Source organism: Equus quagga, chromosome 9, assembly GCF_021613505.1.
Source record: "Equus quagga isolate Etosha38 chromosome 9, UCLA_HA_Equagga_1.0, whole genome shotgun sequence".
NCBI lineage: Eukaryota > Metazoa > Chordata > Mammalia > Perissodactyla > Equidae > Equus > Equus quagga.
This window is the reverse complement of record NC_060275.1, coordinates 42,060,078-42,087,002: the sequence shown is the minus strand read 5'-3', so window position 1 is coordinate 42,087,002 and position 26,925 is coordinate 42,060,078. Positions and strand designations below refer to the sequence as shown.

General features: G+C 37.1%; 1 protein-coding gene across 2 annotated transcripts in view; it reads right to left on the bottom strand.

The window, feature by feature from the left end:
* Positions 1 to 2,328: 2,328 nt before the first annotated feature.
* DSC3 (desmocollin 3) overlaps positions 2,329 to 26,925 on the bottom strand; it is a 49,000-nt gene continuing 24,403 nt past the window's right edge. The window contains exons 7-17 of one of the 2 annotated variants that reach the window (XM_046671433.1): positions 26,373 to 26,539; positions 23,167 to 23,301; positions 22,585 to 22,770; positions 16,704 to 16,963; positions 16,449 to 16,591; positions 15,309 to 15,533; positions 12,869 to 13,093; positions 10,759 to 10,880; positions 6,392 to 6,649; positions 4,048 to 4,090; positions 3,864 to 3,966 (exon numbers count right to left, since the gene is read on the bottom strand). In XM_046671433.1, the coding sequence (XP_046527389.1) occupies positions 4,064 to 4,090; positions 6,392 to 6,649; positions 10,759 to 10,880; positions 12,869 to 13,093; positions 15,309 to 15,533; positions 16,449 to 16,591; positions 16,704 to 16,963; positions 22,585 to 22,770; positions 23,167 to 23,301; positions 26,373 to 26,539 (1,748 nt within the window). In that variant the 3' untranslated portion in view covers positions 3,864 to 3,966; positions 4,048 to 4,063. Of the gene's footprint in view, positions 3,967 to 4,047; positions 4,091 to 6,391; positions 6,650 to 10,758; positions 10,881 to 12,868; positions 13,094 to 15,308; positions 15,534 to 16,448; positions 16,592 to 16,703; positions 16,964 to 22,584; positions 22,771 to 23,166; positions 23,302 to 26,372; positions 26,540 to 26,925 lie in introns of both variants that reach the window. The other variant, XM_046671434.1, reaches the window with a different exon arrangement.

The window sequence follows — 26,925 nt, the reverse complement described above, 5'->3', positions numbered from 1 at the left end:
ACCAAGACATTACAGAGCATCTCTATTCCCATGCCAGTCTCAAGCACAATTTTTCAATATGATCACCTTGGAATCATTTAATCTCTAAACAGAGAAAAGACAAAATCAAGTTAACATTGTTTTATTACCTTCTATATCTGTAAATATTACTTTACACATCCAATTTTTGCTTACTTTAACCTGCCATGTTTTCTTTAAAAGCAAAGTCACTTCTTTGAATAGCAAAATTAAAGCTCTGTTAGAAACGTTGCAAAACAAACCTTACTGCATTTTAGACAGTTAACTGCTTCCTTATAAAAATAAGAAAAAACAGTCTGCACACTTGCATTAAAAATTCAAAAGCATTTGCCAGAGAAAAAAAATGAAAGCTTTAAAAAGATATTTTCTTTCACACTAAAACAGCATAATTTTCATGTTACACAAACAAGGGAAGAAGAACACTACATGTTAAAAATAAGACTTTAAAAAGAAAATTACCCTTACGAAAGAATAAGTCGAAAAATTTTCAGGGGCAAATTAGAAAACAGAAAATGCAGCATCAAACAAAAACTTTTAGACACACATCTAACTGAAGGTCTTCTAGCTTAGTGCCCAGAGGGCGCCATGACAAATAAACATCCCCTATGGACCCGTGTCTATCCTGCATAACCAGTTCAGGCCCATTCCGTAAATATCTCCAGACTCCATGTAGTTAGCTCTCTTCTCCTTGATTCCACACTCCAAATAAGGTGAGCTGGGGAGAAAGGGTTGGTGACGCCTCCCCCAAATCAAATATAGCTGCCACAAGCTTGAGAAAAGAAGGAAAAGGAAAGGCCTAGCCTAGGAAAAATTAAATAGCAAGCAATGTCGCCTTTACTATCACTCAAGTCCCTCTGTTAGCCTCTCTCCTGCCATTGAAGGCCTGAGTTTTCACGTTGTTCTCTGACTGTCCGAATACTCCAATAGAGCATGTGCTCTCCCAAAGTTCCCTCTCTCCCCAAATGACCACTCGATCTTTTTTCTTTCCTCTACCCAAAATTCCTATTTTTTAAATTATTTTAAAAATCCTTGTAAGAAAACAATCTCATAAAAATTAAGTCATATGAAAGGGTGATTGACAGTCTGCAGTCTTTGCCACCTAAGTGTTATTGACAACGTTGGGAGAGATTTGGGGGGCCTGATGGGAGGGCTAGATTTACTTTAATCACACCAACACCATTTTAAAACAGGGCACTGAATAGGAAAATGACATTTTATAGTTCCTAGGCTTTGATTAGGACACAGTGCAAACGGTGGGCTTTGATTTTAGGACAATCATGCCCCACTCAATCCTTTCAGTAAGATTTGCAAACCCAGCTCCCTTTATCCTCTAAAATCTGACCAAGAGGACATGGTTAATTGGCTCTAAATGTTTTTTACACATCGGTTGGTAGGAGAGAGAAGGAAAATGGTGATAGAGGATTTACTTTCAACAGAATTAGGTTAAATAAAGTTTTAGTAATAGCTTGAAGAAAAGCATTTCATTTCTGGAACCCACCCCCTGAGGTCAGGGAGCCCTAGCTGTGATAGTCTTCACCAGCTTGCACCCAATTTGTAGATGTGGAAACAGGCTGCAAAGCAAATCTACCGTTCCACCTGGTTCCCTCTTTCCTTTCCAATGAAACTAGAAAAGTTTAACTAGCTGTATTCAGTTTTAAACAAATGACACAAATATACATGAACTATTTCCTGACGTGCTTAGTTATCAAGCAGCACATAAGAACTAAACATAAGAAGTTCTCCTTTTTTTTAAATACTGTATTTCCATTGTGGGACATACCCCAGTCTCATTTTAAATCATGATCATCTTCTCTTTTGTTTTTCATTTCATTTTAAATGTTGCATTGGTTGTTTTATTTATGTGTGTCTGTGTATATATATACGTGTGTATATACAGTCAGTTTAAACTATATTCTTACAGAACATGGCCACTTCATGAGCTAGCTCAACAAATTCAGCCTACAAAGTCAAATTTTGTGGGGAGCGGGTGGCGGGTGGGGAATAGGTCTCAATTCCTTACAGCTGCAAAATTTTTAAGTTAATTTTTTTTTTTTAGGAAGATCAGCCCTGGGCTAACCTCGGCTGCCAATCCTCCTCTTTTTGCTGAGGAAGACTGGCCCTGAGCTCACATCTGTGCCCATCTTCCTCTACTTTATATGTGGGACACCTACCACAGCCTGGCTTGCCAAGCGGTACCATGTCCACACCTGGGATCTGAACTGGCGAACCCCGGGCTGCCAAAGCAGAACGTATGCACTTAACTGCTGTGCCACCAGGCCAGCCCCTTAAGTTAATTTAATCTTGTTTCTCTTCCAAAATTTTCTTCAACTAGTGATACCTAATATTTGTTGCTATGTTTTATACTGTCACTTGAAATGAGAATACAACAATGTGATACTAGATTTATCATAAGATTAGACATTAGTTATTAGAAGTTTAAACACCATCGCTATGGGGTAGTTTGCAAGGTCTTCCAGGGTCTCCATCACATGAACAACTTTGAGAAGCACTACATTTAAGCAACATCTTGGAAGATATGAAATTGCACCTACGGCTTAAGTTTCACTACATTCTTTTAATTCTTTACAGTATTTTGTAATATTTACCTGCTGTAATAAGGAGCAATGTATTTTGTTTGATAATGGTAGTGAATGGAGATGCATGCTTACCCCTCGTTCCTACTCATAACTATGATGGGAGCTTGTTTCTTCAGACTATACGACATAACCACAATCCACCTGGAGCTAACATATTCTAATTGCAAATGACTACTATCGAGAGAAAACTGTCATATGTGCTAAGCTTGTAAATGGAAATATGAAAGTACAATACCCTAGAGAAGAAAAGTAACTTTTTCTCAGCATAATTTTCATTACAGGCAAGTTATCAATAGTAGTCTTGAATCTCAGGAAAAAAAGTGTTAAGACTTGTGATTACAATCTCAATAGAAGATCTTAGCATTTTTCTTTTAAAATATTGGCAATAACTCTCTGTACGGTGAATATAGTTTCGTTTTTTGAGAATCAGAAAACTTAGACATATTCCTCATAACAATCCTTTTGTAAACCACAAAACACACTTTCAAAACCACAAAAACAGCACAAATTTTTGGTCTACACTTTCCTGGTGTAGTTTAAAGTCGTGGCTATCTATTTTTGAGCTCTTTCTAGGGCAACTGAGTAGACAAGACAGCTCCTCACGATCTTATTGCTAACCAGAAGAAAAACCAAATTCTAGTAGTCTTAAGGGCTACTGATGAGGTGCTACTGGTTTTTTACAGCTAAAAGATCCAACATCATTTGCCATTGTGTTTGATATAATCCTATTCCACTTAAATCTAACTCTGGAACAAGAACAGAATTTCTGGCCCAGAGAGCTGTTCTGCTATATTCAATCAAGTACAGCTTAGCTATTGTTGGACTAATATCTACCCAACCTATTCACTGGGAAAATAGCTATAAAAGAGAGCAGGTCCTTCATAGACCTTAATTCAATGCTACAGCACAAGATTTGTCTATTTACTCAGTGGTAAAAAAGGCAAAATATGTTTTAACATTTTAAACTTCTTGGAAAAGATATGCAACAAACTGCTATAAAAATACACATTGGTAAATGGCACAATTCACAATTTAGAAAAATCGCTATATATATTCATATATATATTAGAAATTGAAATTGAATTTTACAATATCCCTTTTGGAATCCTCCAGAATGTCTGGTAAAGACACGCCTAATTGTAGCACTTTAACATTATCTCTTTGTGCACGTTTCTGCTAAGGCAGTAAATTTGGCTTCCAAATTATTTAGAAAGTCAAGGCCATCTTCTTCCTGCTTTTCACTGCAGCAACCTACAGAACCAGCTGGAGATCCTCGTCCTTCATAGTTGTATGTAAGGACGTAATCTTGGGATGGCACGTGGTCGTCACTCTGATTACACAGACGCAATTTCTGTAAAATAAAAAAAAAGAATTGTATTATTGCTTTAAACACACTTAAACATATGAACATAAAATTTATTTTTTTATTTACCTTTTATGTTTAATTTTTAACCAGTGTGTCCTCTAACGGAGTCCTACACACAAAAAATGCACACGATTGGTCGATATCACAACCACACCATAAAGTCAGTATATTTTACATTTCTAATAATAGATACAAATAAAAAATTATATATTGCAAGTGTTATATTTAAGTACATTTAAGTTATCATTAAATGCTTATTCCTAAATTTATATTTAGAGGGCAGGCTAGTCCACAGCATGGCGACAACACACAAAGTGATTAAGAATCTGACCTTGAATAGTCAAACAGTCCTATTTCGAGTCATAGCTCTGGCTTTACCAACTAGCTATACGAGTTTGAGCAAGTTACTAAACATCTTTAAGTTTGACTCTCCTTACATCTACAATGGGAATACAGACAGTGACTGTCTCCCAAGATCATCATTAAATGATGAAATGAGTACATGAAAAATACCCTTTATACATCCAGGACATAGTAAATGTTTAAAAAATGTCAACCAAAATTGCTATTATATGCAGTTATAAAGTAGGTAAGAATTACCTCATTGGCTTTAGAATCAAGTCTCCGAGATAGCCAAAACATGATAAAATGAGAGATGCATAGTGAAATTAAAAATAATCAACACATCGGGGCTGGCCCAGTGGTGTAATGGTCAGGTTTGCGTGCTCTGCTTCAGTGGCTAGGGGTTCCAGGGTTCGGATCCCTGGCACAAACCCACACACAGCTCATCAAGCCGTGCTGTGGTGGTGTCCCACATACAAAACAGAGGAAGACTGGCACAGATACTAACTCAGGGACAATCTTCCTCAAGCAAAAAAGAGGAAGATTGGCAACAGATGTTAGCTCAGAGCCAATCTTCTCCAGCAAAAATAAATCCGTATAACCCACACTGCAAAAAGTGGGCCTTCAGAATAGAGAAGCCAAGCATTCGGCCACACATACCCTCACTGTCTGTCACTGGCCCATCTGTCGACTTGTCAACTCCTGTGCGTTCTCCCTTTCTCACGTGTGCCCATGCCCTCTCTAACTGGGAGCTTATTTCCTTGGTTTATATTATCAAGCATCTTTCTTGATGGCCTTTTTAGCCTCGTATCCCATTACCTGAGGAGCACAATGAAGAATACTCCTAAGAGTGCTTCTTAAGCATCACTCCTTCTCAACCTGATCTGATGTGATACTGACTGTCTAGAAACAGAAAAAGGATTAACACTTGAATTGGACAAAAAGAAAAATATGCTATGGGCACACGATAAGCCACAGCCGTGTCCTGGAATGTTGCCCATTTGCAGTCTACTAAAGGATTAAGGGCTTCTGCTCCAGTGTTTGTGTTAGAATGATACTGGAAGCCTCTGATAAAAAAAAGTGAAAACTTAGTAACAGAAAGAATATTTGATCCAGTGGTTCTCTCCCTGAGCTGCACATGTGAATCACCCGACAAGCTTTAAAAAAAAAAAACCAATGAAATCAGAATCTTTCAAGGTGGAGTATGGGCATTAGTATTTTTTAAACGCTCCCCAGGGGATTTTTTTTTTTTAAAGATTGGCACCTGTGCTAACACCTGTTGCCAATCTTTTCTTTTCTTCGTCTTCTCCCCAAAGCCCCCCAGTACATAGTTGTATACTCTAGCTTCAGGTCCCTCTGGTTGTGGCATGTGGGACACTGTCTCAGCATGACCTGACGAGTGGTGCCATGTCCGCACCCAGGATCCGAACCAGTGAAATCCTGGGCTGCCGAAGCAAAGTGTGAACTTAACCACTCGGCCATGGGGCCGGCCCCCTCTCAGGGGATTCTGATGTGCTGCCAGGATTGAAAACCCCTTATTTAATTGCTCCGTCCTTTCACATCCTAGCTCTCTTCTGAGTAAAAATACTTTATATTTGCATGGTTCTTTTTGCATTAAAAATAGTTCAGATAGATCATATTATTTAATGTTCATCCTAGAATTGTGTACACATGCTTTGTTTTCACAGAGAAATGCAGATTTGATTTGTGGAGTTTTGCGATTGTGTGGAATGAGGGTTTTTTCCCCCATATTCTTCTATATTAAAAGCATTCGTGAGGTAAACACCCAGAAATGAAACGTAACTTTAGTGAGGGATATTGGAAACCTCGAATTTTCATGAAATTCTAGAAATTAAAAGAAATATGACATGAAATAAAATCCCCTTTATATGAAATAATGTAACAAAATCAAAGAGCAGGGGAAAAAATAGCCAGAGAATGAGAGAGAAAGAGGATACACTGAAGAATACAGAAAAGCAGTTTCTGAAAAATATATGCTCATTTCAATTTCTTATTCTTCTCCACTTGGACATGTAATCGAGGAGTCAAATCACTTAGGGAAACTCACTTCACCAAGACGGGGCTGAGTGAAACTATGCCACTCTGAGTAAGTGTATCTGCAGTTGTCCGTGTCCACATGTCCCCCCCTGCAGGAATCCAGGGTGTGATGGTGTCCGGCCCCTCCGCACGATTCCAAGGTCTGGTGTCCTCCTTTCATCAGCTCAATGGTTTCCTGCCCTCCATTCTTGACTCCTGATCCCAGAGTACCACAAAAGCCTTGACTAGAGTTGTTGACTGTCTGGGTCATAAACCCATTGCCAGAACACTGAAATAAAAATAGAAGACCATTCGTATTGGGAGGAAATGGATTACAAGTAAAGTCACAAGAAGACAAGGGAGAGAGAACATTTTTTTCAACCTTGTATTCATTTATTCATTCATTCAACAGATATTCATCACTTTCCAATTAGGGGCCTAGACTAGGGCTGCAAAGATAGATCTGGTCCCTCAGTGGCTCCAAGAAGTGCTTATTCCAATGAGGCAGAAAATAGATTATTACTTTAAGAATATAATTATTCTCCTATAGGGGTGAAGGCAGAATACTATAGGAGCACAGAGAAAGAGTATAAAATCCAAACCCAGAAAGGGTAAGCAATGTAGACTGGGAAAACTCTGAGCCAAGGGACTTCTACTGAGAGATGTAGAGAAGAATACAGCAGCCGCAGGATGGCCTAGCGGCAAAGGCAAATGGGATGCTTTAGGGGACCTCAACCTCAGCCCACTGAGAATGGCTACCACATAGAGTTCAAAGAGCAGGAGAAAACTGGAAGGTCATAAAAGGCCTGAAGACATAAAGATCTACACGCCATGCTAAAAAATTTAGACCATCATGGAGATCACAGGGATTCAAAGAAGGGTTTTCATAACAGGGGAGGAACATATTTTAAAAAATCATTCTAAGTAATAATGTGAAAGACAAATAAGAAAAAGACAAGTTTAGTGTCATGGAGATCAAACAGGTCACTGAATTATTCTAAGTGAAAAATAATAAGAATCTAAGCCAAAGTAGAAGCCGTGATCATTACAAGAAGTGGATGGACTCCAGAGAGAGCTTACTGGTGGTTAGATGGATGAGGCAGCAAAGGGAAGGGTCAAGAATCATTCCTATGTGCTCTGCTTGTGCAACTAGATTGATGGTACAACTCACACTGAATTAGGGAAGAAGGAAGTGCTTACGGGCAAGAGGAGGGTGAGCAATTCCATTCTGGATGTGGTTAACTTGAGAAACTTGTGGGATGTCCAAGAGGAGTATATAAACGTGGATCTGGAGCTCAGGTGAGAGATTTGAGCTGGAGATAGAACGTTGGGAGTCACTACCCTACAGGTGGTAGTTGAAGCCCTGGGAATAAATGAGATCACCCAGAGAAAATTGCAGACTAAAAGAAAAGAAGGTTAAGAATAAAATTACAAGAAAAATCACATTTTAAGGGGCAGACAAAGGAATTACAACTGTGACAGAATTGATCTGAAATAGCTATTGAGATGATAGAGGGAACCAAAGACGCATGACTAAAGCCATGTAAGAAGGATTACAGTAAGGAGGTCAATAACGTAGAAAAAAAACAAAGTAGGATAAGAACTGGTTCAAATAAAGTAAGCAGCCATAGGGTTCAAGTAAAAGAGTGGCCATTGGTAAGTGAGAGAACAGGAAGTGACGTCACAGAGAAATCAAGTATAAATCTTTATTTCTACAGGTTCAGCTTCAAAGAAAGAGATATGGAGGGAACTAGAAAAAGACGAAGAGTCAAGGGAATTTTTTTAAATGAAAAAGACTGATTGACTAAACATTAACTTAATGCTGGAACTTCACACCAACCCTCTGCGCCATAGGTGGGAGGTTGAGTTACAGCGGTAACCTCAGCCTGTCAGTTCTCATTACAAACCATTACTTTCATGACAAGATCTCCATTATAATCAGGTTTCATTGTGCCATCTTCTTACCAATTTATTTTTTTTTCTATTTAATATGCAGAGCCTCTACCTAAACTAGAAGATTTTCAAGTTCAGAAGATTTACCGAGCCTGAAATATATCTATAAAAGTCATACATACTATCTCATTGCCTTAGAACAAAATGCCAGAAAAAAAGAACTGAAAAGTAGCCATTTGGTGGCACTGCTACTCTATATGTTTTGTTTAGGTTGCTGCTATAGTAAATTTCTATTACAAAAAACAAAAATTCTGATTATCAAATCTCTTTGATGGTATAATTTTGTCATGATAAGTACATGTTCAGAGATCATATTTCTAAGCTAATGAAAGGAGAAGTGAAAATAAACTAAAATCAAGGCTGAGCCTACAGTGCTGTTTCACATTCTCCCTCTCCTCCATTCCTTCCTGCCCACCTCTCCAAGTGCATTCCCCAAAGTTTATTCTCACAGAGGATCAACAACTCCTCCTCCACGTCAGTGATTTCCACATTTACGCTCCCAGTTCTGATCTGTCACCCAACTCCTAACTCCATCTGAATGCCTTTAACTCAAACTCGGATCCAGAACTAAAGTCACCACTCTTACTCACTGTACTAAAATGAGTTTATACGTGTACTATGGAATTTTGTTACAGTTTGTAAAAATATGCCTAAAATTATGTTTTGGTATAAATTACTAATTCCAAGTCCTTTTGAGCAGTGTTCCTAACAGAGAACAGGTAAATAAGCGTGAGTATGATATGGTGAAGTGGCGATCAGCTCTTGCATCAAGTGGCAAAGAAAAAATATTAGGTAAAGCTCAAGCATTCCATTCTCAGACATAAAATTTGCTATCTACACAAGGACTATCAAGGGATTGAACCTATTTTCTGAATAGGGAGGTAATTACAGGGCTCCACATGTAGATGTGTAGATGGGCTATGATTTTGCATAATGATGGAGAGATGAAAGGGAGAAACAGTCGATAAGAAAGGCATCTTCACTCTGAGAGATAGAAAAGGCTTGATAGATCGCCACTCTCCCTGGCTACAGTATCTGTCACTTTGACTCCACTTTTTACTTTGTCCCTCAAAAGTAAACAATCTTATATGTTTAAAAATGTCCCTTATCCATCTCTATTTTAATATTTCAATTACCATCATCCTAGTAGACTCATCTCATGCTTAAACTGTCAAAAGAGCCTAATCCTTTGTCTTCCCCATCCCCGACGTCTTCCTATTCTGGTTGATCACCCTACTGATCCAGCATCACACTGCTCACATTTTGCCGTTTCCGTGCAAAGTCTTGACTGGCTCTCTCACCAGGAGAATAAATCCAAAGTCTTTAGTGTGGCATATGAAAGTCCCATCTCCCCTCCTTGTTTATATCCTCTCCCCTCCAGGCCTAATTTAAGTTCAAGCCTCTATTCCAACACATCATTTCTTCCATTCCAAATCAATTTATTTGCTATTTGTTGAAGAATCCCTGAAACTTGTCATGTCCTTTCTTATTCTTTAGGCTGTTTTCCTGCTCTTTAGCTATTCCCACCATCTCTTCACTTTCAAGCCCTTCTTCTTTAAATTACAGAGTAATCTGTACCTCTTTCACCAGGACTTCTCAGTTGATCCAGAGGCCATGAATATACTCATGTATCATAAGTATCTTTGAACTCAGTCGGGGCTCTATCATATTGGTGCTAATGGTTTATTGTCATCTTCCTATTTATTTTTCCCATGAATGTAGACTGTATTCCTCATAAATAAATTGAAATCTTTTTGAGGGGAGAACATGCCTTGTAAGAACTTTTTTTATATACTTCCCCAAAAAACAAGAAGCATGATGCCAAGCTCCTCAGAGGTCCCAAGAAATATATAAGGAAAGAGAGTGGCAGTAGTGTTCCAATCTCCACCCCCACACTCCCCGCACACTTTATTCAAACAGGTATTTCTTTGATATTTTCTTAGTTTATCTTGAGAACTTTTAGCAAGTTTATTTTTCCCATTATAAATGGTCAGAGTTAGATAAACAAATAATATCTAGAAATGCACACTGTAGAGAGCAGTCAAAAAGATTATATATAAATATAATATATATAATATAAATATATATTTATATATAATTATAATATATATTATTATAAATAATATATTATATATAAATATAATATATATAAAAGATTATTATAAATTCAAAACATCAAAGAACAAGTCTTAAATCACAACACTATGATTTAAAAGGAATAACTTTTAAAAAAGACAACTAAAACGATGCATTGGTTTAAGAAATTTAATAAATGCCACTGCATAAATATTTGAATATTGACAGATAAAATACTTACGCCTACAAAATCGGACCAAATTAAAAATATAAATTAACTCGTAAATCTTGAAAATACTTTATGAGGATGAGTTAAAAAAAATTGTGGGAGATACTCAGAGATAAAAAGTCATTAAAAAAATTACTTACCACTTTATCATCTCCAGGTGCTTCTGTGTTTGATATAATTAAGTTTTGTTGTGCTAAATCTTCAGGAAAACATTTTTTTTTTCTGGCACCAACAACTCCACATACTAGAGTTAGCAACACAGCTGAGTTAAAAAAAAAAAAGTTTAATATACATAGAATAAAATACTTATCTTTTATTTCTTATTATCTAAGGTTCATATGAGGAAAATCAAGCTACTAAGCATGGTCTCCCATGAATTACCTTGGCCTTTGTAAATTAATAGGCCATGATTTAGCTTACAGTTTAAAATTTGAAGTGATGATATGTATATTTTGATTGTAGTCCTCGTTAATAGTTTAAATTCTACCCATCATATTAAAGTATTTAGAATCATGAGTTAAATAGTAAATTTTTAAAAAATGACATTTATGTAAGACAAAACTTTAAAGAGATTTACTGATTCCCAAAAAGATGGTTTGCCTATATGAGGACATGACAAAACAGATGTTTTCCCAGAATAGATTTATCTCTAGGTGTTTTAAAACCTACTTTGTATTTGGTCCATTCAGAATTTTCATTCTACATAACTGTGGGAGGTTGAATATGTGATAATGAAGCTAACAGTAATAACAACAATAATTCTTTACAATGTTCTAAAATTCTATAGGAACACAGCCATGCCCATCATTTAAATATATTCCAGGCTGCTTTCTTGCTACAAGGGCAGATTTGATTGGTTACAACTGAAATCACATGGTCTGTAAAGTTTAAAATATATACTATTTGGCCCGTTACAGAAAACATGTGCCAACCCCAGTCTATTCTCTGTGGCCCCCTGTTACCTTCCTGGTTACATTTCTCCCTCCACTCCCCGTCATCCACTACTCTCCATGCAAACTGGTCTCCCTGCCATTCCTTCATTTCTCCACACACACTCTCACGATAGGGCCTTTGACCTGACTTTCCCTCTGACTGAAGGCTCTTCCTCCAGGTATTCCACTTGGCTGATTCTTTTACTTCTTCCAAAAACCATCAAAGATAACCTTCTCAGTTAGATTTGACCTAACCATCTACTGAAAATTGCAATCACTAGCACCAATCCCCCACACTCACCCCCACACTCTCTACAGCTCTACAGACCCTAACCAGTTTGCTCTATTTTTTTCCTCCACAGCATTTACTGTATTTGTTTACTGTCACAAGGCTGACTGTTTGTTTTTCTTTGTTTATTTTTGTCTGTTTTCTTGATGGATGAGTCCCAAGCACCTAGACACAGTTTCTGGCATATAGTAGATGTTTGATATATATTTATTTTGTCGAGGTGATGAAAAATAACGAACAGTTATTGGAAAAATACCATACACTGTTCTAAGCTCTTCACATGCATTAACTCAATTAATCTTCATGGCTACCCCATAAAGTAGGCTACTATAATTATCTCTTTTTACAGATGAGGAAACCAAAGCACAGTTAAGTAACCTGCCCCAGGTTGCATGGCTTGCAAATAATAGGGCTGGCATACAAACCCGGACAGTCTGGTTCCAGAGTCTTGGTCTTAACCACTAATCCTATCACAGAACAAAGGAACAACAGCTAATCTAGGCTAGAGGTTTCGATAGAAATAAAAAGAAAGGAAAAAATATGATACCATTGAGAACTACACAACTGGTGAGAAGGAGGTTAATAGAATACAAAACTGGCAAGATATACCCAAGAAGAGATATTGCTGTGATCTGAACATCTCCCATAAGTCTGTGGCTGAATGGTGAGAAAGCATGAAATGAAAATGGCTCTTAGTGTAATTTCATAGAGCAGAAGATTCAGATTGTTTTATTTAGCTCAGAAGATTTAGATTGTTTATTTAGACCGGGAAATAAAGCTATACGTTGACAGATTTGGCACAAACTAAGGCATTTTCAAGAGTTCTGTCCAAGTATGACATTTTTTATCTCAAAAAGGATCTTGGTCCCTCTTACAGAAAATATTCAATCAGAACTCAGATAATACAAGGGAATTTGTAAAGGGGACTCACACGTGATGGCTGGGTGGACAAGATTACTTTTTGAAGACCTTTTCCTGCACTCAGGTATTTATTACACATTTTAACTTTAAGTAAGTAAAAGGACTTACAGAAAAGTAATGCCACACCCAGGAGTATCGCAAGGACGGCCCATTTTCCAAGCGTCACATCTGCACTCCTCGAAGCTGCCCGACACTGACTTGGATAATCACAGTCACACAGATTAACTCTCAAGGTTTTTGTCGCAGATTGACCTGCTCTATCTTTTACAGTAATAGGAACATTATATTCTTGAAATGCAGCATTCTTCCAATAGGAAAGACGGGCAGCTGTATCTGAAAGAAAATAAAAGAATTATATTTTTAATGAACATTTATTCTTCCCTTGACATTTGTTTCACCACCCTTATTTTTAAAGACATTGTTCTCAAGGAACTGCCTGCCATACGAAACGAATAAAAATGGATGACGACCTTCAACCTTTTCAAGCACTAATATTACCATATATGTGTTGCCCATTGCAACTTTTTAGAAGAGAGGCTTAAAGAAATAATTTGGCATTGGAGTGACTCAGTAACATTTCAGCAATATTTAATATTCCCTTATCTATTCCCTTATCTACAAACTAATGGTGCTAGATTTGCTCTTAACATACACTTCAAGCATTTTTCTGTAGTACCAGTTTATGGCACTCATAAAGAATTAACACCAATCATTACACATAAAGGATGTCTTAAGTTCACATTCTCTTAACCATTCACCTTGTGGTACCTGTCCATTATCCTTATGTATAGGGCAGTGTTTCAAAGCACAATAGACCCTTTGTTATTAATGTCTTCCCTCTGAAGTCATCTCAATACCACAAAGCTAATTAATGTCACCCAGACTAGGTATAAGGCTTACACAAAAACACAGATATTTATATCATAGCAATATGTTTTGATCAACTGTGGTATTTCCTCAATAGTCTTAGCATCGTATTTTAATGACTTTATTATCAACTGACCAAAAGCTTCACACACCTTCAATGGCAATTATAACCTTTTGAGTTTTGCCGTAAGTGAAATGACAAATTAGCATAATGCACATCCTGGAAGTCATCCGTAAGTTCTAAGTCCTTCTTAAAGGCCCTGTTATAGCTGCTAAGAACTTCAAAGATTTTTGGCGGCACTTCGTACTTAAAGCTCCCCAGAGGAATGTGAGTGACTACTTGGGTTTCGTTGGAACCCTTCAGGATCATACTGGGCTCAAGGTAAAGTCTTCAAGCCCTCTCCTCCCTCAAGACCCCGAGATGAGCCCTGTCACGTCTCCTTCATTCATCCTAGTGCAGCAGCCTCTGAATTTTCCTCGCTACTCAACTCTGCCCTCCTCAAATTGCCCTAACGTCACCAATGTCAACTTTTGAAGACTTGAGTCTGGGTACAGCACTGCCTTACCAGCACACTCCCAATGCACACCTGCTGTCACCTCCTGTACAGCTGTCAGTCTCCTTTGCCTGGTACATAAGGCCCTTCACCCCAGATGCCATCCTTCTGCCCACTCAATCTCTCGGCATTCCTACTAAAACCTTGTCGACTCTAACAACACTGATTACTGATTCCCCTAGTATTTTCCTTCTTTATGCATATTTATCAATCAATATTGATTAAACAAACATTTAGTAAGCAGTTAGTATCTACTAAGCACTGGGCTACGTGCTGGAAATACACAGATGGATTATAAATATCCTGAGAAACACATGTATTGGAGGCGAAAAGTAAAAGGATGATAATACAACATGAAAGGAGCTATAAAAAAGGTAAGAAAAGGTCACGGTGCCACTCTTTCTACTTCAAGAAAGACTTCATAGACATGAGCATCTGAACTGGAGTCATGACTGTCTTGTTGATCTTTCTATTTATCCCCAGAATCTGGAACAGTGGCTGGTGGATAGTAAGTACTCCATAAATAATACAAATTAATATCAAGCTAAGAAATGGGAAGAAGGTATTCAAGGCAAAAGGGGACAGCATGCACAAAAGTCCAGTTGCATGAAATAGCACAACATAGTAACAAATCAGCAGTGAACTGTGGCCGAAATATAGAATACTACACTCTCCAGAAATCACTAGCACAGGAGGCTCCCCTGGAAGGCTCCACCGTCACGCCTCTGTCCACATCTCACCAACTTTCCTTCCAGAACTATAGAGTGTTTGTCCCATACACCCAGATTCCTCATTTCCGGAGTTTGTTTACAATAAAATTTAAACTTCCCATGTTCTGTTCTCTCTTCCCCTTACTGGAGTTACTTTAAAAACACAACAAAAACAATTTGTCTTAATGATAAGCTGCCCAATATCCTAACAAGCTTTTTTGTCTTTGTTGTAAACGTAAATTTTGCCTTCATAAACATTACGATTTTTCATTTTATATACAACATATAACACAGACCTCATACAATATTCATAAAAGGTTAGCCTTATAAAATATGTTAATGAGAATATTAAAGTAAACAAGTAAATCCACTTTCAGTTATTTCAGAGCATATAAATCATTATTTTTGGTTAAATACCATTAACTTTGGTAAGGGTCCATATTCTACTGGTTTCTGGAGAAGGGTTTGCCAAGCTGAAATAAAACGGAGCACCATGGATACGTTCGTCTGGATCAAGAGCTGAAATGTCAATATAACCCATCTTTGGTTTGCAGATTACTAAATAATTTTGAAGTATTGCCGGTGGATTATCATTCACATCTTCAATGTTAACTACAAGTGTGCCAGTACATGATCTACCACCTAGGAAGAAAGGGAAAAGATTCAGAGTAGTTTGTAAATGCTTTCATAGCTTCCTAAGGAAAAAAGTCAACTAGATCCTATATATATGTTTTTTTAAAATAAACTCTGATTATTAGAGGAAACAGTACAAACAACATACACGGACAAATGAAACCTCCAGACCATCTAAAATGAGTTACTACTGTTGATAATATCAGATATAACTGCCAATAAACCTTTTACCAAAATTATTACCAAACAATAAAAATAAATGTCTGAATTTCAAACTCTCTATTTCCTTGGGTTCCTTCTGGTACAAATGTTAATAAGCAGCAGAGTGGCTACAGAAAAATTATTCTTATCTCAGTGCACATTTCAACCACCTAGGGAGATATTTAAAATATATGATGCTCAGGCTCCCTAACGAGGGATTCTGACCCAGTTGGTTTAAGGGAGGGTGGTAGTGTCCACACAGGAATATTTTTTTAGAGTGCTGGAAATTATTTTAACATGAAGCCAGCCAGAGCTGAGAAACTTTGGGTTACTTTAAGGGACAGGGTTCAGGGAAAGGACCATTTTGACCTAATAATCAGCTGCGTCATTTAAAGGCTCAATTTAAAGTGACATAAAGAGATCGAGAAGAGTCTAGTAAGACCATTTCACCTTGTCCTAGACTTAAGTTCCCTCTTTGTCCTTTAACATAGGATCTATGGGCACCTAAGGTTCTGCCATGCCGAAGATGTACAGATGAATAAGACATGGCTTCTTGTCCCCATGCAGTTTCACCTCATTAGACGATTAACAGAAATGGGAACAGTCTTTAAAGTAATTTCTAAGAATTCCATATTCTTATTACAAGAATAATTCTGCACAAGATAAATTGCAGTTTATTCTCCAATTCCTTTCTGAAATATCATGTTAAAACTTTTTTTTTACCTTGGTCTATTGCCAGGACTGTAACATTATACAAGTCATTTCTGGGAGTCACAGCCTCCCTGTCCAGGGTTTTGGACGTTATGATTGATCCCGAAAGCTCATCAATGGTGATCCACTCCTTAGGATCATGCAATTTTTTGTACCTGTTAATAAAAAATAAAAATAGTCTTCAGCAATATGAAATGTATTAAAATAAGTTACTGTCTCAATTATTACAAATACAGTATTTTTACATGGTTATAGATTTCTTTGTACCTTAAGCCATTGCTACTTCTAGTTTCAGTGTCATATGCTTTATAGCCATTGATCTTTGTCCCCACTGCTGAATTTTCTTTAATCCGTACATATTGGGCTGCAGGACTACATTCAGGCCCTTCATCCTGATCCCTCACACGAACTGTGACCAAGGCTTTGTTCACAGTTGCCATTCTGAGTGCAACATCTCGAGTAAACGGAGCTTCATTGCTCACTCCAATTTCTAAGATCACTTGACGGTTTTCTTCATAATTCAGTGGCTTCAAAAAAAAAGAACATGTATATCAATATCACTGTAAAATACCTTGGGGATTTCAAATAGCAAGTGAACTTTTGTAAATATAAACAGTGCTGCATAAATGCTAAGTTCCCATTTAGTCAATGCTGACGTTCATCCTTTGCTAAACAAAGAGGTGAGTCTTCACTAAGCCTTTAACGAGAGTGGTCCAAAAGTTTCTGCACGGGGTTTTGTAGAGTTGTATAAAAGCAATTCCTGAAATATTTGTATAGTTCATTCTTACTTAGGGAAATTATTCTGAACCTGGAGATAACGCAAAAGGATGACAGTGTTCTTATGACCCTGCTTAGAGCACTGTCTTACGGACCAACCTATGGGTCCTCTGACTCTCCAGGGGAACACAATGTTGTTTGACTTACTGTTTACTATTGACTAGGTCCTAGATATTTTACACCTCTTATAAAATTAGATGTTGACTTAAACAAAATGGAAAAAGTACAATGATTTTATTTCCTCTCTGCTAGAAAAGACATTCCAAATGTTATATTTTAATTATCCCATAAGGCATATAACTGAGCGATCTTATTTCAGCTTTTCCTTTTCTCAAAATCAATCCAGGTTCTCATTTCTTCTTAGGAATCTGCTTTGTCTTTTTGCTGATTCCTTCATTAATGAGTTAAGTAAAACTTTTACCCATGCTATCTATTTTTATGAAAATTATATATATTTTTTTTTTGGTGAGGAAGATTGTCACTGAGCTAACATCTGTGCCAATCTTCTTCTATTTTGTATGTGGGACCCCACCACAGCATGGCTTGATGAGTGGTGTGAAGGTCTGCACCTGGAATCCGAACCTGCAAACCCCGGGCCGCCCAAGCGGAGCACGCGAACTTAACCACTACACCACTACGCCAGTTCCTGAAAATTATATTTCTGACAATTGGAGAAGTATACTTCGGCACTGTCTGCAGTTTATCCATGAAATTCTCACAGTGAAAATGCAGAGGAGTGAGAGAACTATGACGTGCCTAATGATACTATTTATAATCATCATCCCCATTTTACAAAGCAGGAAAGAGGAGAAGAGGAGATAAACTGATTTTCCCAAAACCAAAAGATATCATTTGAGCTGAAGTTTGAAGCCAGTCAGCCTGGCATGAGTCCATTTCTCTCACCACCACACTATAATCCCTCAGGTATACAATGCTGCTCAATTGGTTCACTAGCCTCTACAAATTTTTAAATCAATTCTTTGATGGTAATTGATTTTTAGACAGCAAATCAAGCAAAACCCATAAAATACTATTTTACACTGTACTGCAAAATTAAAGTACTAACAACAAAGTTGAGATACTAACATCATGAATCCACTAAGAAGTCAGGAAGATTTCTGAATCATAGAACCCACAAAATATATGTGAAACTCTGTGATTTTTTTATGAACACCCCAGGAACTAAAGAGTCAGGAGGGAAAAAGGATTAGTATCTGTTTATCTTTTGCTAATGAACACTATCTCACAAATTACATGTGTTGGTATGATCATGCAGAGAGTCAGAGCATCTCTTGGCAATGAGAAATGGATGGAAATTCAGGAAACAGCTGCTGCACTAGAGGAGACGCAGTTATTCAATCCAGAGCCTCTTGCTAAAGCCTTAGAATTTCTTTATGTAGTTTTTTGGGGCTTAAACTGGATATTGTTTTAGTGGCTTAAAACTCTGGAGGTTAGAAATCTGATGGGATGAAATCAATGATTAATGAAGAGACATGAGTTCTCTTCTATCACAGGGTACCTTTTTGTTTCATCAATTGTAAAAAAAAAGATGTCCAAAAATATCCTGCACTGAGATGCTAACAACTTCCTAGAAAATGAAGTGTTTTCTTGCAGAGAATGACCGAGAACATCTTCTTCTTCATTCAAGTCCGTATGCCCTGCTGCTACTGATGATGAAATGGAAAGAAAAAACACTGAGATGGAAAGATTACACAGGACTCAGTTAAAGACTGTATCAGCTCATGCTCTACAGTTCCAGAAGAGTTATCTATTATGGAAAATTAAAACACTAGTCCCAAGAACACGTTAAGACTTTTAAAAAGGTAATAATAATGTCCTCCAATTTGCCGAGTACTTTCATTTTCCTTACTATAATTGAATAGCTCCTAAGGAGGCAGAGAGAAGTATTATTTGCATTTTACAGATAATACAGACACTAACTTTTCAAGATCACAAAACTATGCAAAGCAATTTAACATGGTGCTTAAGTGCATATCCTTGGAATCAAAGAAATCTAGGTTCAAATCCTCTCTCTACTTCATCCTAGCTGTGTCACTTTGGGAAAGTTTCTTAATTTCTCTGAGACTAAGTTTTCTCTTCTGTACAATTCTTGAAAGAGCAAAATTTAACAATTAGAACACACAGTATGTGCTTTTCCCTATAGGTTTTAGTAATCTCTCAGGCTGTCGTACAGGCAAATGAAGGGGCAGAGTGATGAATTTATTATTAACAGCCAATTTAGTGTAATAATAGGAGACACCAACTAATAAGGCAAAGCTTGGAAGCTTTGTTCAGCTAAAAGAAGTAAACCTCATCAATCTTTGGTTTAACCTACTGATTATTTAATCCTATAGGGTATAAAGAAATGAATGAAGTGCACACCCATCCGGAACACAATCCCGCCTAACAAGGAAGGACCAGTCATTGGAAGAGGAGGCTTCCTTTAAGGCAATCAACACAGTGATGCCATTCATCACTTACTCAGAACGCACAGTGGTTCTGAGTAAGGGCTCTGCATCAGGCATATCTGGGTTTGCATCTTGGCTCTATCACCTCCTAGCTATATGAACTGGGGCAAATTACTTCACTTCTTTGGGCTCAGCCTCCTTGTCCAAAAATGAAAAGAGTGATAGTAACAACCAGGGGATTGTTGAGAAGGTTAAATAAATCTTTTAATCCAACGGAGTTTGTTTTGTTTTTTACAATTTCGGAGAATGGGAAAAGAAGGAAAATAAATTATTTTTACCAAGCAAGCCTAACATTGATATGAAAACGTAAGAGAAACTGTGCAAAGGGAGAAAATTATAAAGTCTTTTTTTTAATTGTAAAATAGCGGTAATAATAAGACCTTATCCTAAAATATTGTGGGAGACGTGACAACTAACTATAACTTACATAAAGTGCCTAATATCATTCTCTGTAACATAAAACATGCTCAGTACATGATAGCTACTTTTAAAATGCTAAAAGTATTTCCTAGATGTGCAAACTAGAATGCAATAATAAAATATAAGTGCAATTATCTTATGTTTAAAAATAATGGAAATAAATGCACAAAAATTTTATTAGGAAAGAAATGTTCTATATTCTTCACAGACAAAGCAGTAAAGTATCACCATCTAATTGCTCCCTCCTGGGGGAATCCTGGAGTGGTACCCAGAAGCTGCTGACCAGAAATGAAAGAGACGTGTATTAGTCACGTGGAGTGGGAAATATTCTAGAATATAGTCTACAATTTCTGAACATATTTGGAAACATTTTTCTTAATATCTCTGTGATCAGCACTCCTTGGGTAAAAAAAGAAAATCCACTCCTTGGAATTCTGAATAGGAAAATATTGAATGTGTTGACATATATGTGTTTTTATTTTTAAAATATACTCTTTTGAGAAAACATACTAAAGATCACTTTGTATTGGTAAAAAAATAGTCACAATAAAAATTTAATTTCTAGGGTTACTTAAATTTTGCCTCCCATAAGCAAGACAAAACCATTGAAATAAAATAGTAATAATGGGTCTTAAACAATGGCCTTGAATGGGCAAGACCTGAGGAGTAGCCTTCTGACCAAGCATTTAGAGTGCTCTAAAATGTCTGAACTTAGATCTTTGACTTGAGCTACTACAGTTGACAGGATCTATCCACCTCAGATCTCAAACTATTCCTTTGACTTATTTCCAGAAGGAAGTCTAGGTGGTGGGGGGCAGGGCATGGAGAAGGATGTCCAGGAGAAATCTTTTACAAAATATCTGTCGCCAATCACATCAATTTTGTGGCAAATGCCTGTTCTACATAAGTGTGTCCAGCTTTGGAAACTGCACTTGATGCACAGGAGCCCTTTTCAAAAGAATTATACACCCCAGCCCCTCAGCCCACCCTGACCTCAGCTGCAGCTGTGATGGACACCTCCCATTTAAGCTGAGAGAGTCGCATCTCAAGCACACAAAGATTCAGCTCTTCAGAATCAAAGTTTTTTCCAAAGCTAGAAAGCTCCCACTTGCAGGTACAGTCCAGCCCAGAAGTAGAGAAGAGTTGAGGCTTCCTTGGGGTAACTTTCAACCAATGGAGCATGGGCATTGAGGATGAGAGTTGATGGATAAATGCCCCAGATACTCATCTTAGAGGAGTTAATTCTCAAGTATGTTCTACATGGTCCATCGCATGACTGAACACTAGAGGTGATTAACTTAACAATGTAGACTTGGTTGCCTTTTCATTCCTTCCTTCCTTTCTCATTTTCACTCTAGCTTCTGGGATCCACTTCCTAAATATCTACCTTCATTGAGGTCTGTGTCTTGGGCTCTGGTTTTTAGAGTCCAAATGAAGACTGGATGGAATTGGACCAGTAAGGAGGAAAAATGATCAGTACTATTTCCTTATTTCCTCTCCTATTACTCTCAATTATAAAGCTTCCTTTTTTTAAGTAGTTGGTTTTAGTATTCAATTTGAGTAGATCATATTATAGAAAACTGATATGGGGAGAGCTTTATGTTGAGAGCCATCTGGAACAAATATATTTGACTATTCACATCTAGACAGAACTTGCCAAGCCTTAGTACATAATCTCTGGAAATTCTTCCAGAGGAAATAATTACAAATGGAGATGCTTACGTACCAAAGTCTCCACCTTCTCGCTATTGGCAGACAAGCTTCGTTTATTCAACGAATGATCCCTATATCTGCCCACAGGACAATTTTCTTTCTTGTTCTAGGCTAGGAATATAAAACCAATGATCCTTCCTAAACAAGGCTTTTTCTGCCCTCATAACCTGGACCCTAGAACGTAAGAGTGCAACCAAAAATACAATATGTAGAACAAAGATTAAGTTCATTCAGTGCACCTTTAAATGGATCAGACACAACTAGGCATATATTCAAGAGAGAAAGAATGAGGAGAATATGAGCTTCTAAATTATATGATGTAAGGAACAGTTAAAGGAACTGGGAAAACTTATTCTAGAGAAGGTCAGTCTCCATTAAACATAACCGCCTTTTCAAAAGAATTATACCTTTTCCATACAGTATTAGCAATAAAACCCGGAGTAAAGACATGGGATATAAGGAGAATAATTTAGTCACAATGGAAGTAAGGACTTCTGAGAAGCAGAGCTCTCTAAATATGGAATAAGCTGCCAATAGAGATAAGGAGATTCTTACAATTGAGAATGTTCAAGCATTAACTCAGGTAAATAATAACTGGCAAAAAAATTACAGAAGAAAGGCAAACATTTGATGGGAACAGTTGGACTAAACAGACTAAGTTCCCTTCCAACTTGTAGAGTCTATGAACTGAAACTGTTTAGTTGATTAAACCAGTCACAGATTAAACCTTGTTAACTTGCCAAGTTGTCAATTATCTGTTATTACTGTACCTTTACAACACACAGAACACCTTCATTAGTTTCTTTGTCTGTACTGATTTTGAAATGTCCATTTTCATTGCCCTTTAAAATGGTAAAATTGGCTCTCCAATTGGCAGTGTTCATTAAATCCTTATCTTCTATAGATATTCGTAAGATTTCCACATTGACTGTATTTTCCTCTACTGATGCTTCATACTGAAACAGAAAGAACTCAGTGAAAACTTACTGTATGAAGAAAACTTTGAAAAAGAAAGTAAAATGTTTCTTCCACTTCCAGACTGCTTATTCTTATAGTTTTTGCCTAGATTGTTTTAAAACCATGAATCACAAACAGTATTATTTCATTAAGGATTATCTTTAAAATGAAACAACTTCACTACAAATGGAGAGTAATGTTACTGATCTTTAACAAGAGGGAGATAACATAAGTATCACTATGAATAAATAAAAGATATTTATGTGTCTGCTATTTAATTTTATTCATAAAATAAACATATATACTTCAAATTATGATAAACATTTTATCAATTCAGATTAAATAACAAATGATAATAGGTAAAGTAGAGGTAGATTTTGATATTATATACTTACAGCACTTTGTTTGAAAGTGGGTACATTGTCATTTGAATCTTTTACTGTTATGATGCACGTTGATGTACCTATCAATCCAAAAAATTGACCGTCCATGTCTTGTACTTTCATTATCAATGAGTACTTGTCTACAACCTTAAAACAAAGCAAATATTAGCTTTGAAAACCTTTGTTTAAATTTATAAATGAAGCTTCAATTGTACACTCTTCTATTTATGTGTATCCATGCTTTTATTTGATTTCCACATTTGCATATACACGAAGAATTTAGCAGACAGGGGTAAAACTGAAAACGTAGGCAGACGTTAAATTACAAAGCACTATACTAAGAATTTAGACTTATGCTTTAAGTAGCAAGTAATAGGGAAAGATTTTGTGGGAGTCACAGGGAGAGCACAAAATAAGAACATCTGAGTTGCAGAAAGTATATTCCTAATTAAGGTTGAGCATAATTTGGAGTGAACTGAGCTGGAAGTCAAAGAAACCAGTTAAAGAGTTCCTGAAACAGTCAAAAACAGGTGGTCCAAATCTGAAGCAGTAGAAATGAGGACAGAGAATAAGAGTGACAGGAAAGTGAGGTGGGAGTCAGAAGGGAGTAGCACTTGATAACAGATTCCATATACGAGTTAAGAGAGAAAGAGGGATTGAAAATGATGCTCAGGTGTCCTACTTGGATAGATGGGCAGATAGGGCTATCACCACCCAATACAGGAAATGTGGGAAAGACAATTCTCTGAGGAAGTGAATCCTAGCAAGGTTGGGCAAGAAGGGACAAAAACAACGAGTTTTGTGTGGTATACATTGAATTTTATGTGCCTATGGGAAATCTAAGGAGAAAAGTCCAGAAGGCACCTGGATACATGGCCCTATACATACTACAGGAGAGACCAAAGCCCGAAATACTGATCTGGGAGCTGTCGGTATGTAGATGCAGGTTGAAATAATGGCAAGAATCAGGTTATCCTGGAGAAGTTAAAGGATGAGAAGAGCTGAGTATACAAAGAACAGTAGCATTTCAAGCATAGGGGAAATAAGAAGGCTAAGCAAAAGACACTAAAAACAAAAGATTAAACTAGGGGGAGAACCAGAAATCCAAGAGAAGACAGAGTGTCAATAAGTGCCAACAATAGACAGGGGCATGAGGTAACTGTGGGATGTGGCAATTAGGAGGTCACTGTTGAGAATGGAGTTTGCAGATGGTATGTTGGTGATGAAATAGAGTCATTAGTGTGGGATACTGGAATTGGCCAACCCAAAATGCGTCTCTTTGGTTAAGTACAAAAGACTCTTAAATAAACTCTGATGCTCCCCTTAACTGCCTAAAAGAATTTAAGATAGAAGCCCTGTCGCCAGGATAATTCTGGGTATCGGTAGACTGTGAGGGTCCTTGCTAAGCCCATTCTTATCAAAGTTCTGTCTACCAAACATCTGCTTTTCTGTTTCCAAGTCAATTGTCTTCCTCCCCTTTGAAGTCCTAAACTACTACTCCCAACATCCTCCTTTGTCTTTTGCTGAAGATGGTATTTAAGGTGGCACTTCGGCAATTCTGGGGAGTTACTCAACTTTGCTGGATTTCTTCCATGTACACATTATTAAGTTTTATTTGATTTACTCCTATTATTCTTTCTCATGTCAATTTAATTCTTAGACCAACCAGAAGGACCTGGAGGGTAGAGGAATTGTCTTCCTCCCCTCCATTAGCTTGTGACATAACCACCTCAGCTGCTTATCTCTTCGGTCTTACTATTCTTGAGCCACTCCATTTGTTGTTCCATTTCACCTCATTTTCTATCTCCCCCTAAGTATTCCTCAGTCTTCATTTTACTTGTCTCCCTGCTACATTGAAAATTAACATTCACATCCTGAAGTGCTCCTCCCAGAGGCTCCAGGACCCTCTGATACTCTGTTCTTTCTTCCATTAAGTGCACTATTTCCTTATCTCCCTTGTTCATTTCTTTACTTCCTGTATTCTTCCCCATAAAATCCTATTAGATTTTTTTTGATCAGGCAAACAAATCTGGGTTTGACTCCAAATCTATATGTGTAACCTTAAAATATTTCATTTTTTCTAAGTCTTATTTTTCAATCTGTAAAAAAATGAGGGAAAAAATCCTTGCTTTCCCTCGATTACCACATCATCTCTACATATTCCTCCGATACAAAAACACATTCACATTGTCCCCTTCAAACTTTCCCATTTATTTATTATTACCATTATGTGCTTTATCACACAAAATGTCCTGCCAACACATACAGACAAAAATAAAAATAATAGTAAATAAAACCTCTGTACTACTTTTGATTCCATTTTATAAGTTCTCGCCATCTCTCCCTTTTCCTTTGGCATCAAATCCCATCGATTTCTTCTGTATAATTATCTCTCCCTGTCATGTTGATTCTTCGATTTATGCTATTCTAATTGCAGTGGGAACCGCTGAAGCGTTCCAATAAAGCAACTTTGTACATGTGAAATTGATTAACGTGCCTCAGTCAATAATGCATAACTCTGAGTTAAACGTAGGCTGATAAAATGGACAGAGCAACAACAAATGATTAGAAGATTCAGTGTGGTAATTTGACTTGGGCAAGTCAATCAATCTTTCTGTCACACTTCTCCTCTAGAGATTGGGAATAACATCTATCTAGTCAAATAGGAAAATTATAAGGATCAAATAAAATTATGCATAAAGAATTTGAACATAAAGTACTATATACATGACAATATGCTACTACCTATCCTCCAAATAGTGTTACAGATTTTTAATAATTCATCAACCTTGTCTCAACTAATCCTTTCCTGATAAAAAGCACATATCTACAATATCTGAATAGGAATCATGGAACAAGCAAAACTAATTGTCCTGCATGAGGAAACTAAATGTCCTACATGTCCTAACTGAGCTGGAACTAACTAGCCACACACAAGAAATAAAATAATATTCAATAAGAACAACTTTCATAAGAAATATCTTTTGTTCTCACTCCTTCTAAACACCAGTTGACCTGTATTTCTATTCCTTATGGTTTCTCTCATATAAGAAATAGAAATTACATAAAAAAACAGGTAACATGACCAGGAATTCTTATTATCTTATGCCTAAATAAAATACAATTAGAAACTCCAAGCCCACAGGTTGGCAAATTACAGTAAATGGGGAGAGGCGCTCAAGCCCCCGGGAAACGATATTCTCCAGTGTGAAAGCTACCTCTCTGTCCAGATAAGGAGAGACTGTGGTGATTACGCCTGTGCTGGGATGCACGGAAAAGAGCCCAGGTGATCTTGGCCTCTGCTCCAAAATGCTATACTTCAGACGTGTATGCATCGTGTCTGGTTCATCTCTGTCCGTGGCACAAACCACCCCCACTGTAGTACCTACATGTTTAAAAGAAGAGTCTTTCATTTCCAGAATTGCAAAACGTGTTGCGCAATATCCACAATTTTCAAATTTTAACAATGATGGTGGAAACCTAATTTAAAATATATTTCTTACCAAAGGTATTACGTCTTTAGATAGTACTCATGAAGATGACTTCAAATTTATAATATGAAATACCTGGATGCTGAGAATCAAGGTACACTTTTACTTTGCTCACAGTTTAAAATGTTTGATAGTAAATTACTAAAAACTTATTTACCCGGCATTCAAGAGTAATTTCAACACACATTCCCACATAGTGCAATAACAAACCTAGCTGGAGAGAGAAACCATGTTTCCTGAGTAAATTGGATTTTAACAATTAAACTTTTGATTAGTAGCT